The 19,383-nt window shown below is 39.6% G+C and overlaps 1 protein-coding gene across 5 annotated transcripts in view; it reads left to right on the top strand.

Moving 5' to 3' along the window:
* SMARCA2 (SWI/SNF related, matrix associated, actin dependent regulator of chromatin, subfamily a, member 2) overlaps positions 1-19,383 on the top strand; it is a 162,410-nt gene that overhangs the window by 74,733 nt on the left and 68,294 nt on the right. For all 5 annotated transcript variants that reach the window (XM_033122457.1, XM_033122460.1, XM_033122459.1 and 2 more), the window contains 6 exons: positions 2,183-2,290; positions 2,899-2,985; positions 6,120-6,166; positions 8,514-8,680; positions 13,605-13,768; positions 18,991-19,218. In XM_033122457.1, coding sequence (XP_032978348.1) covers positions 2,183-2,290; positions 2,899-2,985; positions 6,120-6,166; positions 8,514-8,680; positions 13,605-13,768; positions 18,991-19,218 — 801 coding nt within the window. The remainder of the gene's footprint in view (positions 1-2,182; positions 2,291-2,898; positions 2,986-6,119; positions 6,167-8,513; positions 8,681-13,604; positions 13,769-18,990; positions 19,219-19,383) is intronic.

The following is a 19,383-nucleotide window of genomic DNA, read 5'->3' as shown; positions in this document are numbered from 1 at the left end:
ATATAATTCATAAATAAATATAGAGGTGAGTACTGAGAAGATGTGCTTTAGCGTGTCTTCCTGATAAGGGAATTCCATCAAAAAAGCTTCGGAACCACTTCTTTGAGAGAACTGAAAGGGAAGATTGACTTTGGCTGTTAGATGTGGTGATTGTGGAAGATCTTAAAAAGGGCCCTCAAGGTAGAGTAGGATTAAAAAGGAGGATTAAGACTCAGGAATGCCCCAGGCCTAGAGAAAAGTACAAAATCAAACAAAATAGCTTAGAATTGTTTGGGAAGATGCAGGGAGCACATGTAAAATATGGGTGTGAAGCCTAGGACGCTGATTTTGATCACGCCCATCTCACCAGCTTCTGGTATCCCTTGAGGGTGTGAGGGAGGAAGGTCAGAAGGTCAGGGTCCTCTCTGCTGACGTGGCCACTGTGGGATGGCTGGCATCCCTGTCTGCATGGTTTCATCACACATGCCTCCTGCTTGCCAAGCACCTCTGGCACTTAGCAGTAGCTAACCAAGGGGAAGGGGGTGCCGGGTTCTGTCTCTAAACCTACATCTGTGTGCCCTAAGGCACTTGAAAACAAGCCTGGGCTGTCTCTTCCAGGAAGGAGGCCCCGGTGAAGGTGAACATCTGCCTGGCTATTCTTAGCATAGAGCTGGGGAGAGCAGCCTCTGTTTCCACTCCTAACTACACCCACCATTAGTCCTAACTGCACCATTAAGTAGCTGTATCACTTTGAGCCAATCTGTTAACCTTTCTGATGCTCGGGTTCCTTATTTATACAATGTGGACTCTAAATGTAACTGTCTCTCAGAGCTTCTGTGTGGTGAAATGAGAGGAGGCACATAAAGCACTTATGCACGGTGCCTGGTCCCTACAAAAAGCTCAGTAACATTAGGCCTTGATGTCACTTTTATCGTTATACTTCTCTGAAGTCGTTTAACATATTTTTTACACCATGGTCAAATTTCATTGAGAGTTAACAGGTCTTGAAAAAGTTGTACTTTATTAAATTCGGAGACTTTTTTTTTCCCTGCCCTGGCCAAGAAAGTCATTAAAAACTAAAACAAGTTGATGGTAGGTCACTTGCTTTTCTCAACTCTTCTGCAAGAGAGCCAGCCTTTCTCTGATCTAGTGTATCAGAACAAGTGGCAGAAGACTATTTATTGTGGGTCTGTCAGGCCTGACAGGTTCTTTCTAAAGGAACAATTGAATGAATATTCATCTTTTCTTCATCTGTGACCTCCACGCTCTGGTCCTCAGAGCTGAAAATAACCTGATCACTTTTAATCAGTTTATTAAACATTAGGCAGCTTGCTGATTTACTTTTAATCACATTCTGCAGATTTCTAGGCATAAATCTGACGTTTATTATGAAAATTGCACATTTGTATTCCGGGGATTTTTTATTTTTTAATAAAGAAAAACAATAACAGGAAATAATCCAGGCAGATTTTATGCATCAGGAGCATGCTAGAAGTATTGCAGGTGTGTGCTAACCCACAGGCACGGGAATTCCCTTTCATTGTTTTAAATTGGATTTTTGCACTGTTTCAAATGGAATATATGCAGCCTTGCCTTCTTTAGATGGTCGATGCCTTCTTTAGATGAGTCCAGCTGTGGATCAGTTCTCCTCCTCCACTTGTTGTCCTTACTACGTAGTATCCTCATCTCTCAAAAGCAGGGTTAATGATCGTCAACCTAAGACTGTTATTGTAAGTCTCACTTTAGGACCAGTATTGGGAGTAACCATATATGACCATTCAAAAAAAAAAAAGTTTTATAAAAAAATATCATGGGAAATTGGCCAGTCACTGTTTTTCCTAAAACTGTTCTGTTCATACAAAAGGGGGATATAGTTGGGATACAGAGGAAATACTAAAAAGATCCTCTGCATTGAACATCTTTGAGTTTTAACAGTTGTCAAGCCTCTCTCTCTCAAATACGGAATAAGTCAAGAAGTTTCAGAAAACACAACCCTAGCCTCAATTACATAGAACCTTTTGAAGACCCCTCCATCAGAATGACACCACCATCCGCATCCCGTCCTCCATTCCAGGAATCCATGCGGGGAAACAGGACCTTCATGGCTCCAACAGTGCCACCAGCTGCCGCATCTCAACCGTCTTCTTAGAGCAAGCACCTTCTCTCTCCCGATCTTACCCACTTACTGTTCGTTTTACTCCAGGTTGAGTATGTGATCAAGTGTGACATGTCAGCTCTGCAGAAGATTCTGTACCGCCATATGCAAGCCAAAGGGATCCTTCTCACAGATGGTTCTGAGAAAGATAAGAAGGTACGTGGCCGAAGATGATGCAACTCAAGGTGCCCTCATACGTCTTCTCATGGCTGTGACATGGAATGTTCCCAGGAAGCATTCTGCTAATGCTGACTTGTTACAGCAAATTACTGGAATTTTTTTGTAGCTATTGCAGCTGCCAAATAAAATCTCTTAACCTCTTAATATAAACTACACTGGGGCAGGAAGAAAGTCGTATGTTCATATCACCAAAATAGTTAGCTCCACTCATGTGAATTCTGCAGAAAATGTATTCCACCTAAATGTGGGGTGGCACTTTAGAAGGTTTGAAAATTCATTTCCATTCCTTGGGCATCTATTCTGTGCTTCTCTGTCTTCCCAGAACCAGAGAATAGACAGTCATGTCACAAACCCATCAACTTGACATAAATTCCTTTCTGGAAGATAATTTAGTCACACGAAAGGTGTTATATCTAACTCAGAAACTGCTATATTATAACAGGAAGTTTGGACCGTAAGAAGTGCAGGCTACTGAGAGGACCTACAACCCTTTGCCCTTTCTATTGAAGTCCACTTTTGAAAAATTAGAAATATCTGATCAGTTAATTATTTGTTCTGTTCTGACTCTTTACACTTGTTCTTAGGGGAAGGGAGGTGCTAAGACACTTATGAACACTATCATGCAATTGAGAAAAATCTGCAATCATCCCTACATGTTTCAGCACATTGAGGTAAGTCCACGTTCTCTGTTTTGACCCTCCTCCTGACTGCACTTTTCCCACTAATGCCACTTAAAATTGTTTTAAAAATAAAAAATACAACAGGGTTAAAACCTAGATGGAAGTTGAAACAACATGGTCTGATAGCTTAATGGGCTGACTTGACAAATGTGAATTTGCTGGTTATGGATTATTTTTGGCACCAAGCACTCGAGCATCTGGAATTTTATAACCAAGAGTTTAAAGTAGTGAGAAAATGTTGTAAGCGATGGCTCATTGTGTGGGTTTGGGTAAGTACTGTGAATTGCCTTGTGTTATGGTAGAAGCTCAGAAGTTGAAGATAATGATAAATACATCCAGTTTTCTCAGAAGGATGCCGTGCGAAATATTAAAATAATGTATTTATACCTGTTAAAGAGAAAAACGTTCTTGAAATATTTTCTCTGTAAAAGACAACGACTTTGGCCTGTTACTTAAATTTGTATTTTACCCTTCTGGCTTCTATCACGACGACATAAATTCGGGCCTTTAATTTAAAGTGACACTCTGGTCTCTAAGAAGCTATTTTTAGGGGGGAGGGAGGACATTGTCTGCCGTGTTCACTACATGTGAATAAGTTTCCTAAATTTATGGAGTTTCACCCCAGGAGGAGCGATGGACTTGAGCAGGAAGGAAAAGAAGCCGCAATTGTAGCGTCCATTCTTCCGTGCAGCTGCTGATGCAGTGGGTCTGGTGGCGGTTCTTGGCCGGCGGACGTAATAGTGCCTGCTTCCCACTGCGCATGCGCAGGGGCCTGGGGCAAGGCACTGCAGGGGTCGGGGGTCTGCACCAGTTTATTAAAAAATAAATACCTAGAAGGTTCTGGGAAATTAAGAGCAAATGATCACAGCATGAAAATCGGGTTGAATATCCTTGACTGTGACGATTCTTTTTTTTTCCTCCCTTATGGTTGGTAATCGCACTTGTTAGGTAAGAGTATTCATTGCACACCCTCTCCCCGTATTGGAGCCCTGTCCCAACTGTGGTGGGGCATTAGAAAGACTCCTGACACTGCTGTGTCGTTCAAGTCCATAGGGCAGAGTATAGACTAAAAAGCCCGAGATCTAGGTAAAAGGACAACAGCAACAATACTACACACACACACATACACACACACACACACACCCCAACAAACAAGCCACAGCTATTTAAACATACAGTGGAAGGAGAATCCCATGTTCAATGAGTCCCTACCCCAGACCACTTTGTAGTTCAGATTGCTCCCTGGAGTTTAGAATCCTTACTCACATGTAGTGACCTGGTGTAAATCACTCGGCATCTCCAAGTTTTAGTGTACTTCTCTGATCAGCAATGGTAGTGGGTGATAGGACTGGCAGGAGGATGAACTTTAAAAAATTAACATAGGAAGCATCTTGTAAACTGATGACATGTTAAAACGATGTAAGGTATCAGTGAATTAGTGGGGAAGGGGGTGTATGTGGGGTTGTGGGCGAGCCAAAAAGAAAATCTAATGATGAAAATGAAAATAAGGTCATTTCAGGTTAACCTCACCCACCGTCGCGTTTTTTCCATAAACAATTTTAAGATAATTAATATTTACTCTGCTATATAAAGGGGTTTGAGGACTCAGAAATTATGAAAATTAAGTGTCAAGCTTCCTTCGTTTTGGTTATCATACAAATGATAACCAAACATGCTATGCCATGTTAGAAAGGCAGATGACGCCTTCTCTTCTCAAGCTTCTGTCTGGGGGGGGCGGGGGTGTTGTTAAAGGGAGCTAAGGCTAAGTAACATGCCCTCCAATGCATGCATATTTACTTTAAATAGCAATCAGTAGAAAAACAGACTTTGATTTGCAATTTTTTTAACATAAAAAAAACTCAGGAGCATATTCCTAGAAGTGAAAGCCACAGTTACTGGCTAATGTAGTACAGTTAAGGATCAGAGATGGTGTGTGTATTTCTTTGCTTTGTCTTTCTTTTGTTCACTACACAACCTTTGCTCAGACTAAGTCATACCAGAAGCCCAATTCTCTCAGGTCGGCTCACTGCCTCCCCTGGAGCCTTCGAACCAGAGAAAGAAAACAGTATTTTTCAAATGATACTGATTCCTAATCTTATCACAGTCCACCGACACAGGCTGTCTCTGGTTTTTACAACCTTGCTTAGAGATAGGGTTGGAACCTCAAAATCTAGTAAGGAATGGCTTGCTGTGGAAAGAGAAGGCCTGGTTCTTGGGGTGAGTTGAAGTGGGGTTTTTGGCTGTTGTACATCAGCGTTAATTTTGCTGTCAGGGCAGCATTCTGAAGGGCTGAGCCTACCATGAATGACGAGCATATTGAGAGGAGACCTCAAAGGGAAAGATCTGTTCCCCTTGGAGGAAAAGCTTCCGTGATTGTGGAAAGAAGGGAAGCAGGAAAGGCAGACAGCTGGTGGCTAATGTGGAGGTGTGACATCCTCTCCTTTTCCACAGATGGTCTCCCCTTCCTTAAGTAGAAAAGGGAAAACCACATGGAGAACACTAATGTATTTCTCCCTCAGAATCAGTGAAGAGGGGATTAGGTGATTAAGTTCTGTATTTTGAAAGTAGAAGCAGATACCTGAGGGAGCAGTGTACACTCGGCCATATTTGTAAAAGAGAAAGGCACAGTATAGAAGGGATGCTAGGATTTCACTAAACTAAGATTTATAATATAGTATATGCATATGATCACCTTACTTTTATTTTAAAAAATTGTCACAGAATGTTTATGTGTATATATTAGTCCTTTTTGGCTTATATTAAGCTCTTCCTCCAGTCTAGACTTTAAGCGCCTTGGGAGCAGATGTTTTAGTTGTTTCTGGATCCCCAGTACCTGCCTACTTCAGTCACTATTTAATGAGTGAACTAGCCCTGTCATCTCAGCATGAGCATCTAAGAGACTTGCAGAAACTCACAGGATACATTATACATTTCGGGCAGAACAAAAACCTGAATGCAAAGACATTGAATTTCTGGTTCATCTTATAACAAGTATTTATTACTTATTTATTATTTTGTTTAACTAAACTCTAGAAATAGGACGACCTCATGAAAAGATTAATCATTACGTTAATAATTATATCGCTGTTTTTTTCAATCATTTTCTTTTTCTCTTTCTTTTAAAGGAATCCTTTGCTGAACACCTGGGCTATTCAAATGGGGTCATCAATGGGTAAATCTTAATTTTTTTTTTCTCCCAAAAATAGTTTATTGGTCTTACCTAAAGTTTTCTCTCTGTAGTGTTTCCTATCACACAAATACATACTGCCGTCCTCCTCAGCTCTCCTCTCCTCAGCATAGGGTAAAGTTGTTAACCAAAATGATATCAGCATTCTCTTTCACTTTACTGACATAAATTACTGCATGCCTTGAGTAAGTGGCTATTCAAAGGACATAGATCTCCTTTAATAGACTTAATAGTGTCCTAGTTCTAAAAATGTTGTCAGAGCTTCAAAAGGTGGTTATTTATAACCAATAGTGTAGCTTGGGCTCAAAGAGGATTTATCGTATTAAATTTCAAGTTGATATTTAACATTAACATGCAGGAGTAGAAATGTCTCCTGTGCTATAAATATGTATGACTTTACAGTAATTTGTTAGAATATGATCTGTATAAGAAATGTTTTTTATTAGCAATGGACCTCGCAGAGAATCATGCCTTGCAACAACAAAAAAGAACCTTGTATTAACAGAAAGTCTCTGTTTTGCTTGTTTTGTACCAGGGAAAATGTATTATTAGGATATAGAGGTCATTCTTGGGTCCCCAGGGCAGACTCTGTCACTGGGCTAAGAACCAGCGATTGGAATCCATCCAGAAACAAAGTCACTAGGCTCTCCTGCTTCTCCTTGCCTCTCTTTCCTCTGGGTTCCCTGGTAACTCCTGGCACCTTCAGGTTGCCCAGGGTAGCAACATGGCCACAGGTGGTGTTTGGAGAACAGTTCTCAGAGCAGGGGAGGGACGTTGGGAAGAACTACACTTGAAAATGTGTCTTTTAGAGATAACACATACTGTGTCATAAAATCAACTACCACATGATATATTTCAGTGATACAGACTGCACGTGCAGCTGCAAGTTTTTCCAACAATATCAACCCTACTATTAAGTTTTAATCATGTAACACATCCCCGTTGCTAAAAGAGAAAAGTGATTTATTGTGGAGAAACAAAGCCCTCCTTTAGCTCACTGACACTTTTCTCCATCTGACAGCAGTACATATTACTATCACGTTTTTGACTTGGATTTCTGTATAAGCCAGGGTTCTTGTCACCTCCCCAGTCCATTCTCACACAGTGTGTGTACATGGTGATCTTTTAAAAAGATATTGTCGGTGTCGTCACGCCCCTGTTTAAACTCTGTCAACCACTTTACATTGCACTTAAAACTAAAACATTCAGTGTGGCAAGTGGAGCCCTGTGGGATTTCTACCCACTCCCCACCTCTCCCTCTCTGCTCTCATCTCCCATGTTCTCCACTCACTTACATTTAAGCCATGCACACCATTTTTTCAATTCCTCAGACTCACCAGGCTCTTTTAGTCCTCAGGGCCTTTGCACATACTCTTTGTACTTCCTGGAATCTTGTTCTCTCCACTCTCAAGCCCCCATACTTAAATCCGACTGCTTTTTACTCATTATTTCAGGTTTTACTAAACTGTTCTCTTTTCAGTGAGGTCACCCCTGACACTCTAAACTAGTGGTTGGCAATTTTTTTTTCCCCCACTAAAGGGCCAGACCTCAAATATTTTCACCTTTGCAGGCCAAAAAGTCCCTGTCTCACTTAGTTGACTTTGCCCTTGTAGTGTGAAAGCAGCCATAAACAAACAGAAATGAGTGAGCATGGCTGTGTCCTGATAAAACTTAATTTACACAAATAGGCAGCAGGCCAGGGCTGATGTCTGTCAAACTCTCATCTAAAAGAGATAACATGTGTTGCTCTAAGTTCTCTTGTAGCAACTTGTTATTTTTCTTTTTTTAGTATATGTGTTGCCGAAGCAAGCACGTTATTATTTTTCTTTTTAATACTTAATCACAATTTGTAATTACTCATTTTAAAGGCAAAGATTCTATTTTGACTATCACTATACACGTGCCTAGCATTGTGCTTGGCACATAGTAGGTGTTGAATAAGTATTTGAATGAATCTTCAGTGCCCTAAATTAATAATCTTATCTACTTAATAAGTAGAGATTTACGGAAATACGACATATACATGTATGTGTGTGTATGAGAGAGAGGGAGAGAGGGAGACAGAGAGAGAGCATTAGGAACGTGAGAAGGTTTCCTTTTCTGTCATAACACCTCGCATATATAATGCACTCTTTATGAGTTTTGTATAAATCCATTTTCTTGTTCCATTAACTACTCTTACTGCTTTGGAGTGGATATTCCTTCATTCATTCCACAGTTACGTATTGAGTGTTTACTATACACAGGGCACTCTATGCAAAGCAAAGCTTTACTGGATCCTTCAAGAAGACAGCAGTAATACTGCCTTCTTGTTTTGCATTTTTGGGTTCAGGGCTGAGCTGTATCGGGCCTCAGGAAAGTTTGAGCTACTTGATCGTATTCTGCCAAAATTGAGAGCGACTAATCACCGCGTGCTGCTTTTCTGCCAGATGACGTCTCTCATGACCATCATGGAGGATTACTTTGCTTTTCGGAACTTCCTTTACCTGCGCCTTGACGGTGAGTCAAGGATAAGGAATTAGACGCGGAAGCTGTGCTGCTGAGAGGACAGGGATGATGGGCTCTTAGAGCCAATCTCCGCGGAAAAGGAGGGGTAAAATTATTGAAGAATTAACTAGCGGGGTGGGGTGCAGCTTTTCTAGACGGCAATTTTTATATCCTCAAGCTTCAAATAAGCTGAGATCATTTGCACAGCTGTTTATCCCACATACAAGCCAATACAAGTGGACTTAGAGTCATTGATAAGTAGCACAATAAATTAAACTGAAATAAAATTGAAAAACCCTCCTTGCTCTTAGTACCGTCTATTTCCTATGCACCATCTAGAATATTTTAACAAGCCTTTAGCTTTTTGTGTTAAGGCATATTTTAAAGGGGATAAATATCCCCTTTAAAGGGGATAAAAAAGGAGCTATGTCTCCTTTTTTTCCGGCAACGCTGTAACATTTCGTTTAAGATTATATTTGATAATCATTAAAGCATCTCTTTTTTTCTCAGTAGAACACATCTATATGTTGTGTTAAGAGATAGAGCTTCATTGTTGTTCTGAGTTTTGCAAACTGTGCAAAATATTTACCTGATATTAATAGTGAAATTTAAACACCATGTCCTAAAAAATTAGTAAGAAAATAGGAATGGAAGAAAATACGAAAGTAGGGATACTTCTTAAGTTACTATATGTCTTGGATATCAGCCCTAATATTTTAGAGAGGAAAGATCTCAAAATTTACCTACTGTGGCAGGGGAATAACACTTTCAAAGAGTAGTAAGTGGAAATCGGAGCTAATTTACGGAACGGGATGGTGTTGAATCCTCAGCTAGAGAAGAGTACAGTATTACTAATACCAGTTTTTATCTAATGTAATATCCAAGTCGTTATGAAATGGTAAACTTAAAGTTTATATTCCATTAAGAGGTGTTGTTTTATTTTCAATCCAGCATTTTATCCCCCTTTTGCCATGAATTACATGTAACTGGATATATAACAAACCTTGCCGAACTTGCCAGTTTTTAAGTGAATTCTCTTTATGATCCACCTTTTAGGCTATTATTAATTTTTTAATTCATTATACCTCTGACAGACTTGATTTTTAAAAAAAGCCTTTTACATCTCCCCTCCAAAGTCACTGAAAACAGATGAATGGTTAAGTAAATGTTAATTTCGGATTCATGGCAAAATTACATGATCCAGAGTCTGTCTCTTTTGGCAAATCTTCTGCAGTGTGTCTTAACCTCTGACCTGATCCTTGCCTCCCTCTCTGTGCTTGAGGTCGGCACTCATTTGAAAGACAAACCCTCCTCCCTCCACTGCTCAGGTGAGGGGCAGCCCAGCTCTCTTTTCCCCTGGGTTTACAACCTCTCCTCCCCAAGGTGTCCTACGGAATTGGTGTTTACTACTCTGTGCCATTTCATTTTAAATCTCAGCTCTCCAGTGGATCGCAGCCCTGGGATAGTCGAGCATGTGAAACTGTCAAGAAGTGATTTCCTTGAAACAGATCTTTCTAATGTTTTCTTACTAGCCTCAGAGAACATCTTTAATAGTCTATCGGTTGCTGTCCTTATTGTTACTACTGATAATAGTCGTAAGAGCTAACATTTATGGAATGTCTACTCCAGGAGGAATGCCAGGCAAAGCAGTCTATGGGCATTATTCATTTAATTTTTTCAACCCACAATCTACTGTCCTCCCCTGTTTAACAAGGTACTAATACAATGCTCATTTAATAAATGAGAAAACAAAAGTTTTAGAGAGTTGAGTTGACTTACCAAAGGTTGCACAGGAAGGAAATGGTGAAACCAGTTTCTGACTTATGTCTCTCTGCCTCCATATTAGCTCAGTTTTAGCAGATCCAGCAAGATAGAGCTTATCTCTGAAAAATATAGGCTGCTTCACTAGTGACAGCATTTTAAGATTCATTTTGAACTTGTTCAAAAACTTTTAATTGATTGATTGATTGAAAATGACCGGATGCCAGAGATACAAGATGAACGAGCCACTCACTGTTCCCACCCTCAAAGTCTTTACCCTTAGGTTAGAGGAGACAAGTAAGCAAGTTTCATCAAATGTTACAGATGGAATTGAGAAAGCCAGACAGGCTTTCACCCGCAAGAAACAGCAGCCGTTTGTTTTGGGGGTGGAGAGAATCACTGGGCAAACAGTCAGTATACACACGGATAAATTGGTACACATACTTCCAATACTTCCAGCTATACCAGCTCCATCTTAACCCAATTGTTCAAATGACTTCAGATATTCATTGCCAAATTTGATGTCTCAGATTTTTGACCTCGGGTAGAAAAACCACTTGATGACAGCTAAGCAGATTTTTCTGCAAAGATTGCGGTTGCATTAATAGATTTCGCTACTATTCCATTATAGTCTTTTGTTTTCACTGGAAATGATTTTTTTTTCTTTGAGTGAGAGCAAGTGGTGAAGTTACATCCTACAAGACAGAAATTTCCAAAAGCAGCTGACACTAAGTTAAAATTAGTAATCGTGAAAGCCTGGAAGTGTGTTCCTTCTGACAAATTGTGCAATTCTCAATACAATTGCCCTTGTTATTTATTGTATTCTTCTACATCAGTGTCCAAAAGAACATGGAATGGATGCACATTGAATCTTGTGCCACCTACAAGGAGCATTTATTTGCCTGTGGATAAACCCCAACAGGGTACTTTGAATCTCCCTGAGCAATATCCCAAAGATTGCTGATGATCAGTAAAGATTTTGACTTGGGGAACCTTTGACTAATGGAATTGGTGATCCAGAAAATTCTGAACCAGGGAATAAGAAATGCCATTGCTTTCATGAAAAGTGATGTAATATATCTTTCCCTGGCTTTACAATTTGTCAAGTTCCCAGCTATTTATACAGTTTAAATACACACCAGATATATTTGCTAGAGGTAACTGTCATAGGACCTGAAAACTCCTTTGACCAAATAATTTTGATACTCTTTTTGTTTTTCAGAGCTTTATTTTGCATTTAGAATCATTTCATCCCAAGTAGACATATATGCTAACTAGTTTTATTTATATCTTAATGCATGTGATCATTAATTGATTTATTTTTCAGTGGATCAAAACTGAACTTCTGCCCTCAGAGTATATAAATGCACAATTTTTGTACCCTGCTGTCAGAAAACAGATACTATCTCTGGGAACTCCTTCTTTCCCCATTTTATAAGCATTTTGTTTGTTTGTTTCTGTGGCTTTTTATTCAGTTTAAGGCAGAGGGTAAATATGTGAACCTTTACTCCATGTGAGTAATTTCTTTTAAATGATTGCAACTGGAAAGATGATGTAGCGAAAGGTTTCGTGATAGAACAGAACATGTCTTCATTAGCATTGTGAACAAATAGTTTCCCCGTGATCTCAGAAAGTCAGTTCTGAAAAAAAAAAGAAGAGCCGCACATGTTTGCAACCTCATTCAACAGAGCACATTTGGTACTTCTGCCTCGAAATCTAAATTCTTAAAATTCATTGTTGCGGGATTTGACCAGGTCACTAAACTTGAAATCTAATTTAGAAAGTAAAATGAGCTCTAAAGAATGTTGCTTCATTACGTGAGAGCCCCCAAAGCCCCTTTTGCTGTGTGCAAGGAATTGTTTCTTTCTTCCTCCTCAGGAGGGTACTTATTATTTTTATTAATATCAAAAACAGATCCCCCCATGTTTGGGAACTTGACCCTCACAGTAACTTGATCCCATTAGCTGTAGTCACTTAAATGTTTTAATCCTCTGAAATAAATGGCTAATATATTTTCATCCTTTAAAAAAAAAACACCATGTAGAAAGAATATTTGTGTAGCAGGCAGTTGGAGACTATCAGGTAACATGCATATATATTTCCCAATAGCCTAAAGCCTTCAGAACTCTGCAGCTACACTTTTTCGGTGAAATATGTTCAGGTAGACTATGGAAGGGTTTTTTTTTTTTTCTCTCTCTCCTTTCACAGTGCAGTTCATGAAATGGCCAGGTCAATCAATACATTACACATCCATGGTATGTGACTGAGTGGCTGATTCAGGATGCAAGTGTGGGTGCTTTGGCACCCGAAAAGTGAGCAGCACAGTCTGTGGGTTGGCACGCTCTGCTTATTCACTGTTTTGGAGCCTCTTCAGACACCCTGGGATGAGCCACCGGGTGTGTGACTTGCTGCCCTGTTTGGTTTTAGTGTGGCATCCTTTGAACTCAGCAGAGGAAAATGTCAACATGAGAAACAGACTGAGAGATTCCTTTTTTTTTCCCTTCTAATTATTGTGGCTTCAAGTCTTGTAACAAGGGTGAAAATATTCTACCCGCATTTTATGTTTTTACCAGCCAGATCATGCTCAGTAGCAACCTAAATGGTAAATTGTAGTAGAAACTGATTTACCTTTTGTTTCCATTCTCTTGGCATAAACAAGATCTCACATTAATACCTACCAGCAAAGTTGCTTCAAGCCATTATAGTAATTGTTTTGGGGGGGGGGGGGGTGTGTGTGTGTGTGTGTGTGTGTGTGTGTGTGTGTGTGTGTGTGTGTGTGTGTTTTAAAAAATTCTTGGTGTTTTAAAGCCCAGAAACAAATTCATAAAATGTTTTCATTGAGATTTAGGTTAACATAAGAATATTATAGTATCTGTAAAGTTGCAAAGGTGTCCAGTCTGAAATGTTTAAACTCTTCTAGCATTTTGGAATCATGGGTAGTAGACAAAGTGTTCCTTCTTGATTTGAGAAAAGTCTCTATCTCTCCCTCCATTTTTTTTTCTTTATTGCAAATAGTTCAAAGTTCCTTTCAAACGTACAAAAACCTCTGGGGATTACCTCACCCATGCTAAGAGGAGTCTGGGTATATTTCTCAGGGAAGCAGTCCTTTTCGTGGAGCCCTGTGCCATTTTCAGACAGGAGTTAATTGGCAAATTTATTTTTCTCATCACCTCAGGCACCACCAAGTCTGAAGATCGTGCTGCTTTGCTGAAGAAATTCAACGAACCTGGGTCCCAGTATTTCATTTTCTTGCTGAGCACAAGAGCTGGAGGCCTGGGCTTAAACCTTCAGGCGGCTGATACCGTGGTCATCTTTGACAGCGACTGGAATCCTCACCAGGTCTGTGTGTCTCTGACTTAGGTGCCCAGACCTCCCTTCTGGAGAGGAACTAAAAGACCAGCACTTTAATCATTCACATTTATGGGGCAGAGCACATTTCTAAATGAGTGGACCGTTTTTCCAAGGAAAAATAGCCGGGCACATTATGATGGCTATTTTCTTATCTCCCTTTTCGCACAGATATTGAGATGGCTTACTCATGCTTTTGATGTGCCTTTGAAGAACTCAAATTTGGGATAGAAAAATTTAGTTTCTGCTTCCTTTTAATCTCATTTCCTGGAATTGCCACCAAGTACATCTCATCAAGTACATTCGGTGAAGAACAAACCACAAATGTTCCAAAATTCAAACAAAAATAGCAACTCGCGTTGATTGGCCCCTTACTCTGTGCCAGCCTCTTTCTGTGCGTTGCTTCATTGAGTTTTCACAACAACCCTCTGGGGTTGTTACTGTTACTATTTGCTTCTTTACAGTCAAGAAAAATGAGTCCTAGGAAGCTTTAGGTAACATCCCCAAGATCAAACAATGAGTTTATAGAGATCAAACAATAAATTTATATTCTGTGTGTTTTGTTTGACATCATCATCACAAAAGAATTCTGTGGAGCATCTAGAAGTTCTTTTAGCCAGGTAAATTTAGAGTTACCCTTCTATAAGTTATCCTTATTAATCCTTGGATGATTAATAAGAAAACAATAGAAAGGCCCCTTGTGGCACTTGTTTCCTAAATTGCTCTGGGAGGTTATGCCACCTGCCTGTGAGGTGTTGGGTGAAATAATGATATTCCTCGGGACTTGATTCATATTGGCACAAATGTGAACTCAGGATAGTCAAAAGGGAAATGACAGCTCTCACATGTGAATCTGAATTCTACGTCAGCATAACCTGGCTCCTCGCTGTACCTTGGTTTCCTCAACTATTAATATGCAGAATAACACTGTCTCACTGGGTCATTGCGAAGACCAGGTAGATGAGGCTCTGGTAGTTGTTTTGGGCAGGAAGTGGGGTTCAGGGTGTGTTAGAATTATGAGGGAGCTTTTAAAAAAACCATAAATTCATGGTTCCTGTTCCTTGCCTCCCCATCCCCAGTATTCTCTGTACATTCAGTTGCTCCCAGGAGAATCTGACATAGGTTTTCTCACAGAGCTGAGGAGCCCTGATTTACAGAATAAACCAGTGGTCCTAAACCTTTGGGCGGCCCCCAGCCTGGGACCACTGCGTAGGCCTACCAGTCACTCTCTCTAGGTGAATACAGTAGAGTTGCAACCGAAATTTTCTTACTTTGAAAAGGGTTGCGAGCCACTCGCACAAAGTGTATTCATTCCAAGTCTTCAGGAAATACTTCCATATATTTTTATGTCTTATATTGCCCTCCAAAGCACAGGTAGAATTTGTCTTATTTGGAGAGATCTGTAGTTTTCCTGTGGACCATTGTGATTTCAGTGTCTCTTCCACAAACATTGACTGAGGGGGTGTTATACCACAAGCACTGAGCTAGCCGGGGTGTATGGGGGGAGGAATACGAGAGTCCTCTCCTCCTCGGGAGCTCAATGTAGTTGGATGTTTAGATTATCCTACTTGCTGCTGCCTAAATCTTCACTGAGAAAAAAATAACCTGTCTGTAAGTGAATGGAGAGTTCGCTAGATTTTATCTTCTGAGGCAAGCATTTCTGTGGCATCTCAGTTGTCCACCTTCATTGGTACAGTGCTAATTCTAAAAGACAAATGAAATCACTGTTTCTGGAAATGCTAATTTACCATGAGAAAGGATCTCTCTCTCTCTCTCTCTCTCACACACACACACACACACACACACACACACTTCTGTGAATAGTAACTAAAAGTAGAACTCCAGAATCAAAGTAAATTACATGAACAACAAACAGTTCACTTTTAACTGCATGTGAACTAAAACTTAGGCAACAAAACACCAAAATTCCTTTGGTCTAATTTACCGTAAATTTCTCACACTGGGTCATATATTTTTGTAAGTATTTATAGCTGCCATAGGTGGATTCATTTCTATCTGATTTGGTCAACTAGGCTGACCAGATTTTTAATGTCTGTCCCTTGAACATGACCATTAGTTTGGGCAAACTTTTTTTTTTTTTCATTTATGGAAATCAGTGATCTTAGAATGATGATATAAATGAGTACTGATTTTTCATGTGAAAGGTAAGAGAACTATTATTAAACAACTCTACGAGATACTATGAGGTACATTGTGTACCTTATTTCAGATAATCCTCAAAATATTTTACATGTAAGGAAACTTGTTGATATTAACTTGTGCAGGAGCATAGCCAGGGTTCAAATTTATGTCTGTCTGGGTTTGAATTTGAATCCTGGCTTCCAACTGGGCTCTTTCTAACATGCACCCCTGTATAAGTGTTGCATAGCCCCCAAAATGAAAGTTGTGGAGTGTTTTCTTGGTTGGTGGGTTGATTGGTTTTTTACCATGTTGGCTTTTACATGCATTGGAAAAAAAATATCTGTAATTATTCTTTATCATGTTGAATCAAAATTAAGGCATATTGATGAAATAGGGGGTTTGCTTGATATAAATGGACAGATTGAAGATAGAAGTCTTAAAGTTCCTAATTGGAGCCATAGCGAGAAGCAAAGATAGAACACGTAAATGTGGAATTAGCAATAAAATCCCTCAGGGTTACCGAGACTTGCATTTCCAAACTGTTGATTAGAAACATGGGTTGGTACTTTTATTTTTAACCAGTAGGGTGGGAGCTATATTATTACAGAATGGTCAACCACAGAGTCACCTTGGAGATCCTCTTCTCAGGTTGTGCTTGTCTTCAGATATGATCACACCCAAACCAGTGTGATGAAGTTTCAGGCCACTAAGACCTCAGAAATACTGAAGAATCCATTGAGTAATTACAGTGCTTATTTCTTTGTCACAATATCCACCCCCCGGCCATGAGCCATTTTAGCTTAGGGGCTCACAGGCTTACATTGCATAAACTTCTTCAGCCTGGAAATATTCTTTTTGGTTACTTTCCAAGTAGAGAGATGATCTTAAACACACAAACACCACTGCCACCACCACCAAAAATTAAAATTAATTACAAAAAACTCTCAAGGATTTAAGAACATAATCCTCTGTTTGTAGATGTTCTATACCTTTTGCTTCCTCACCTGTCATACTCTGCTGCTCCCTGCATCGTAGTGTTTTTATGGTTTATCAGCTTCTTCTAGAATAGGGGTCAACAAATTGACCCACGAGCTGATTCTGACCTGCCATCTGTGTTTGTATGACCTGCAAACAAAGAATGATTTTCATATTTTTAAGTATAAAAGTAAAATTGAAAAAAAAAAAAAAAAAAGGTGAGAACAGTTGCCCAGTGTTTGCTCTTGGCCCAGACGGCCTGGATGGAGTATTTAGTCTTGGGCCCTTGGTGGAAACTGTTTCTCACCCTTGTTTTGTAAGATTCAATCAAGAGGTTGATGACACAAAACTTGCCATCTTGGCTGCTACTTAGCTACTCTGGTGATGATCTGTTGAGAGAGCTGGTTGAACTAAGGGCTTGAAAATGAAGTTTAGGGTTCCCACTTCCCCACCATCCCCGTTGGATTTTAATCATCTTCCTCACTTTCTCCTCTTTGGAAAATAATCTAATTTGGATGAGTGTCAGCCATGTTCATGGTTCAGCTGTCCGCTGTTTGTATTAATTTATTCAAATATCTTCTGAGGAAAAAGTTTTACGTAATTAGTCTTTTGACTGTCAAGGTCCCTACAGCAACGACAGATTCCCTGGGCAGACTTTGGGCTGTTGTCTCCTTGTGCTGCATGAGTGACCAAGAAACTTGTGTGGTCTAGTTTCTTACGCTGTGGAGCATCAGCTCTGTGCAAAATCGGGTGCTAGCGATGCAGAATACAGAGATCCACCCTTTGCCCTAAAAATGTATCCAGATCTAATGGGGAACACATGGAAACAACTAATTAGCATTGGCCCAGAGACCATCACCTGGACCAAGAACTTTTTTGGCGCAGCCTTAAAATTAGGTAACTCTGCTTCATAGGTTTACGAAGGCTTTTATTTAAAGATTTCATTAAAACCTTTTTCTTTTCGGAAGAGTCCCAGGTGTTTAAAACAGAAAAAGTTTGTTAAACCACATGAAAGTAAAATGAAGAAAATTTAAAAACACCTGTAGTCTTTATTACCTGGAGATACAAACATTATTATCTTGTTAGTGTTTGTCCTTCCTGCCTTTTCTTGGTATAGATAAGCACATAAAAGATCATAATATGCATACTCATATAACTTACAGTTTTCACTTACAGCTTTGTGTCATTAAATCTACAATATAACTTTTATGGTACTGTGTTGGTAGTACCATAGTACTTCTACATACAGTAGAAGACTAATTTAATCAGTCTGTTATTGAATGTTTACTTAATTCTGCTTTATATATTATATATATATATATATGTATATATATATATATATATAATGCTGAGAGGTGCATTCTGATTTGTAGATCTTTGTGCATATCCATGATTATTTTCTTAGGATAAATTTTTTCAGAAGTGAAATTTCTGGGTCAGGGACCATACCCCATTTTAACACTTTTGATACATAGTGCCAAATTTCTATCCCCAAAAAGTTTACCAAAAAGTGGTGCCAGTATACTACTCTACTAGCAGTCTTTTTTATTCCCCGAACTAAAGATTGAATCTTTGATGGAATTAGATCCCGGGAAATTTGATACATGAGCAATCGCTGTATATATAATGTGTGTATGTATGCATAATATATATATTTATAATGTATGTATTACTCAGTGATGTTTTAAAAATCATCTTCAACACCTCACACCAAAGGGAAGGTATTTCCTGCAACTTCAGGTTAGGTGTCGGTAACACCAAATTTATTGGTTTTTGTTTTTTTGTTTTTTGTTTTAGTTAGGGACCAATTCTGATGGCAAACCTAGGGACAGATAAAAACATCCCAAGACCTGGATTTCAAAACCTGAGGTGTATTTCAGTCGGCTTGGCTAATTTGAACCCAAGTTCCCTCAACTAGGAATGACCTCGAATTTTTCCAAAGAAGGTAGCTTATGTCGTTTAAAAACGTAAGCAAAATCTTACATTACTGAAGGTGGATTCAGTAACCCTCCCATATTTTCCTCTTGGCCAGGCGACTTGTTTGCTCGGCTACTCCAGGCACATGGGCCCTCACTGCATACTGTCCTCTCCCACAGGATCTGCAAGCACAGGACCGAGCTCACCGCATCGGCCAACAGAACGAGGTCCGGGTACTGAGACTCTGCACCGTGAACAGTGTGGAGGAAAAGATCCTGGCAGCTGCCAAGTACAAACTGAATGTGGACCAGAAGGTGATCCAGGCGGGCATGTTCGATCAGAAGTCTTCAAGCCACGAGCGGAGGGCGTTCCTGCAGGCCATATTGGAGCATGAAGAGGAAAATGAGGTATTGTAGAAAGCCACCTTATGAAATCAAACAGTGACTTTTGTCTCAGAGGATTAAGAGTAACCTCTTTGTTCTTGAAAGAATTTCCTGGGCTGGCAATAATTAAAATGAATAAATTAGCTGCTCTCTTACATCCTGAGCACAGAAAGCCTCTGAAAGTTATCC

The sequence above is a fragment of the Rhinolophus ferrumequinum genome, chromosome 12 (assembly GCF_004115265.2).
Source record: "Rhinolophus ferrumequinum isolate MPI-CBG mRhiFer1 chromosome 12, mRhiFer1_v1.p, whole genome shotgun sequence".
In the NCBI taxonomy this organism is placed as follows: Eukaryota; Metazoa; Chordata; class Mammalia; order Chiroptera; family Rhinolophidae; genus Rhinolophus; species Rhinolophus ferrumequinum.
This window is presented reverse-complemented; position numbering and strand designations above follow the sequence as displayed.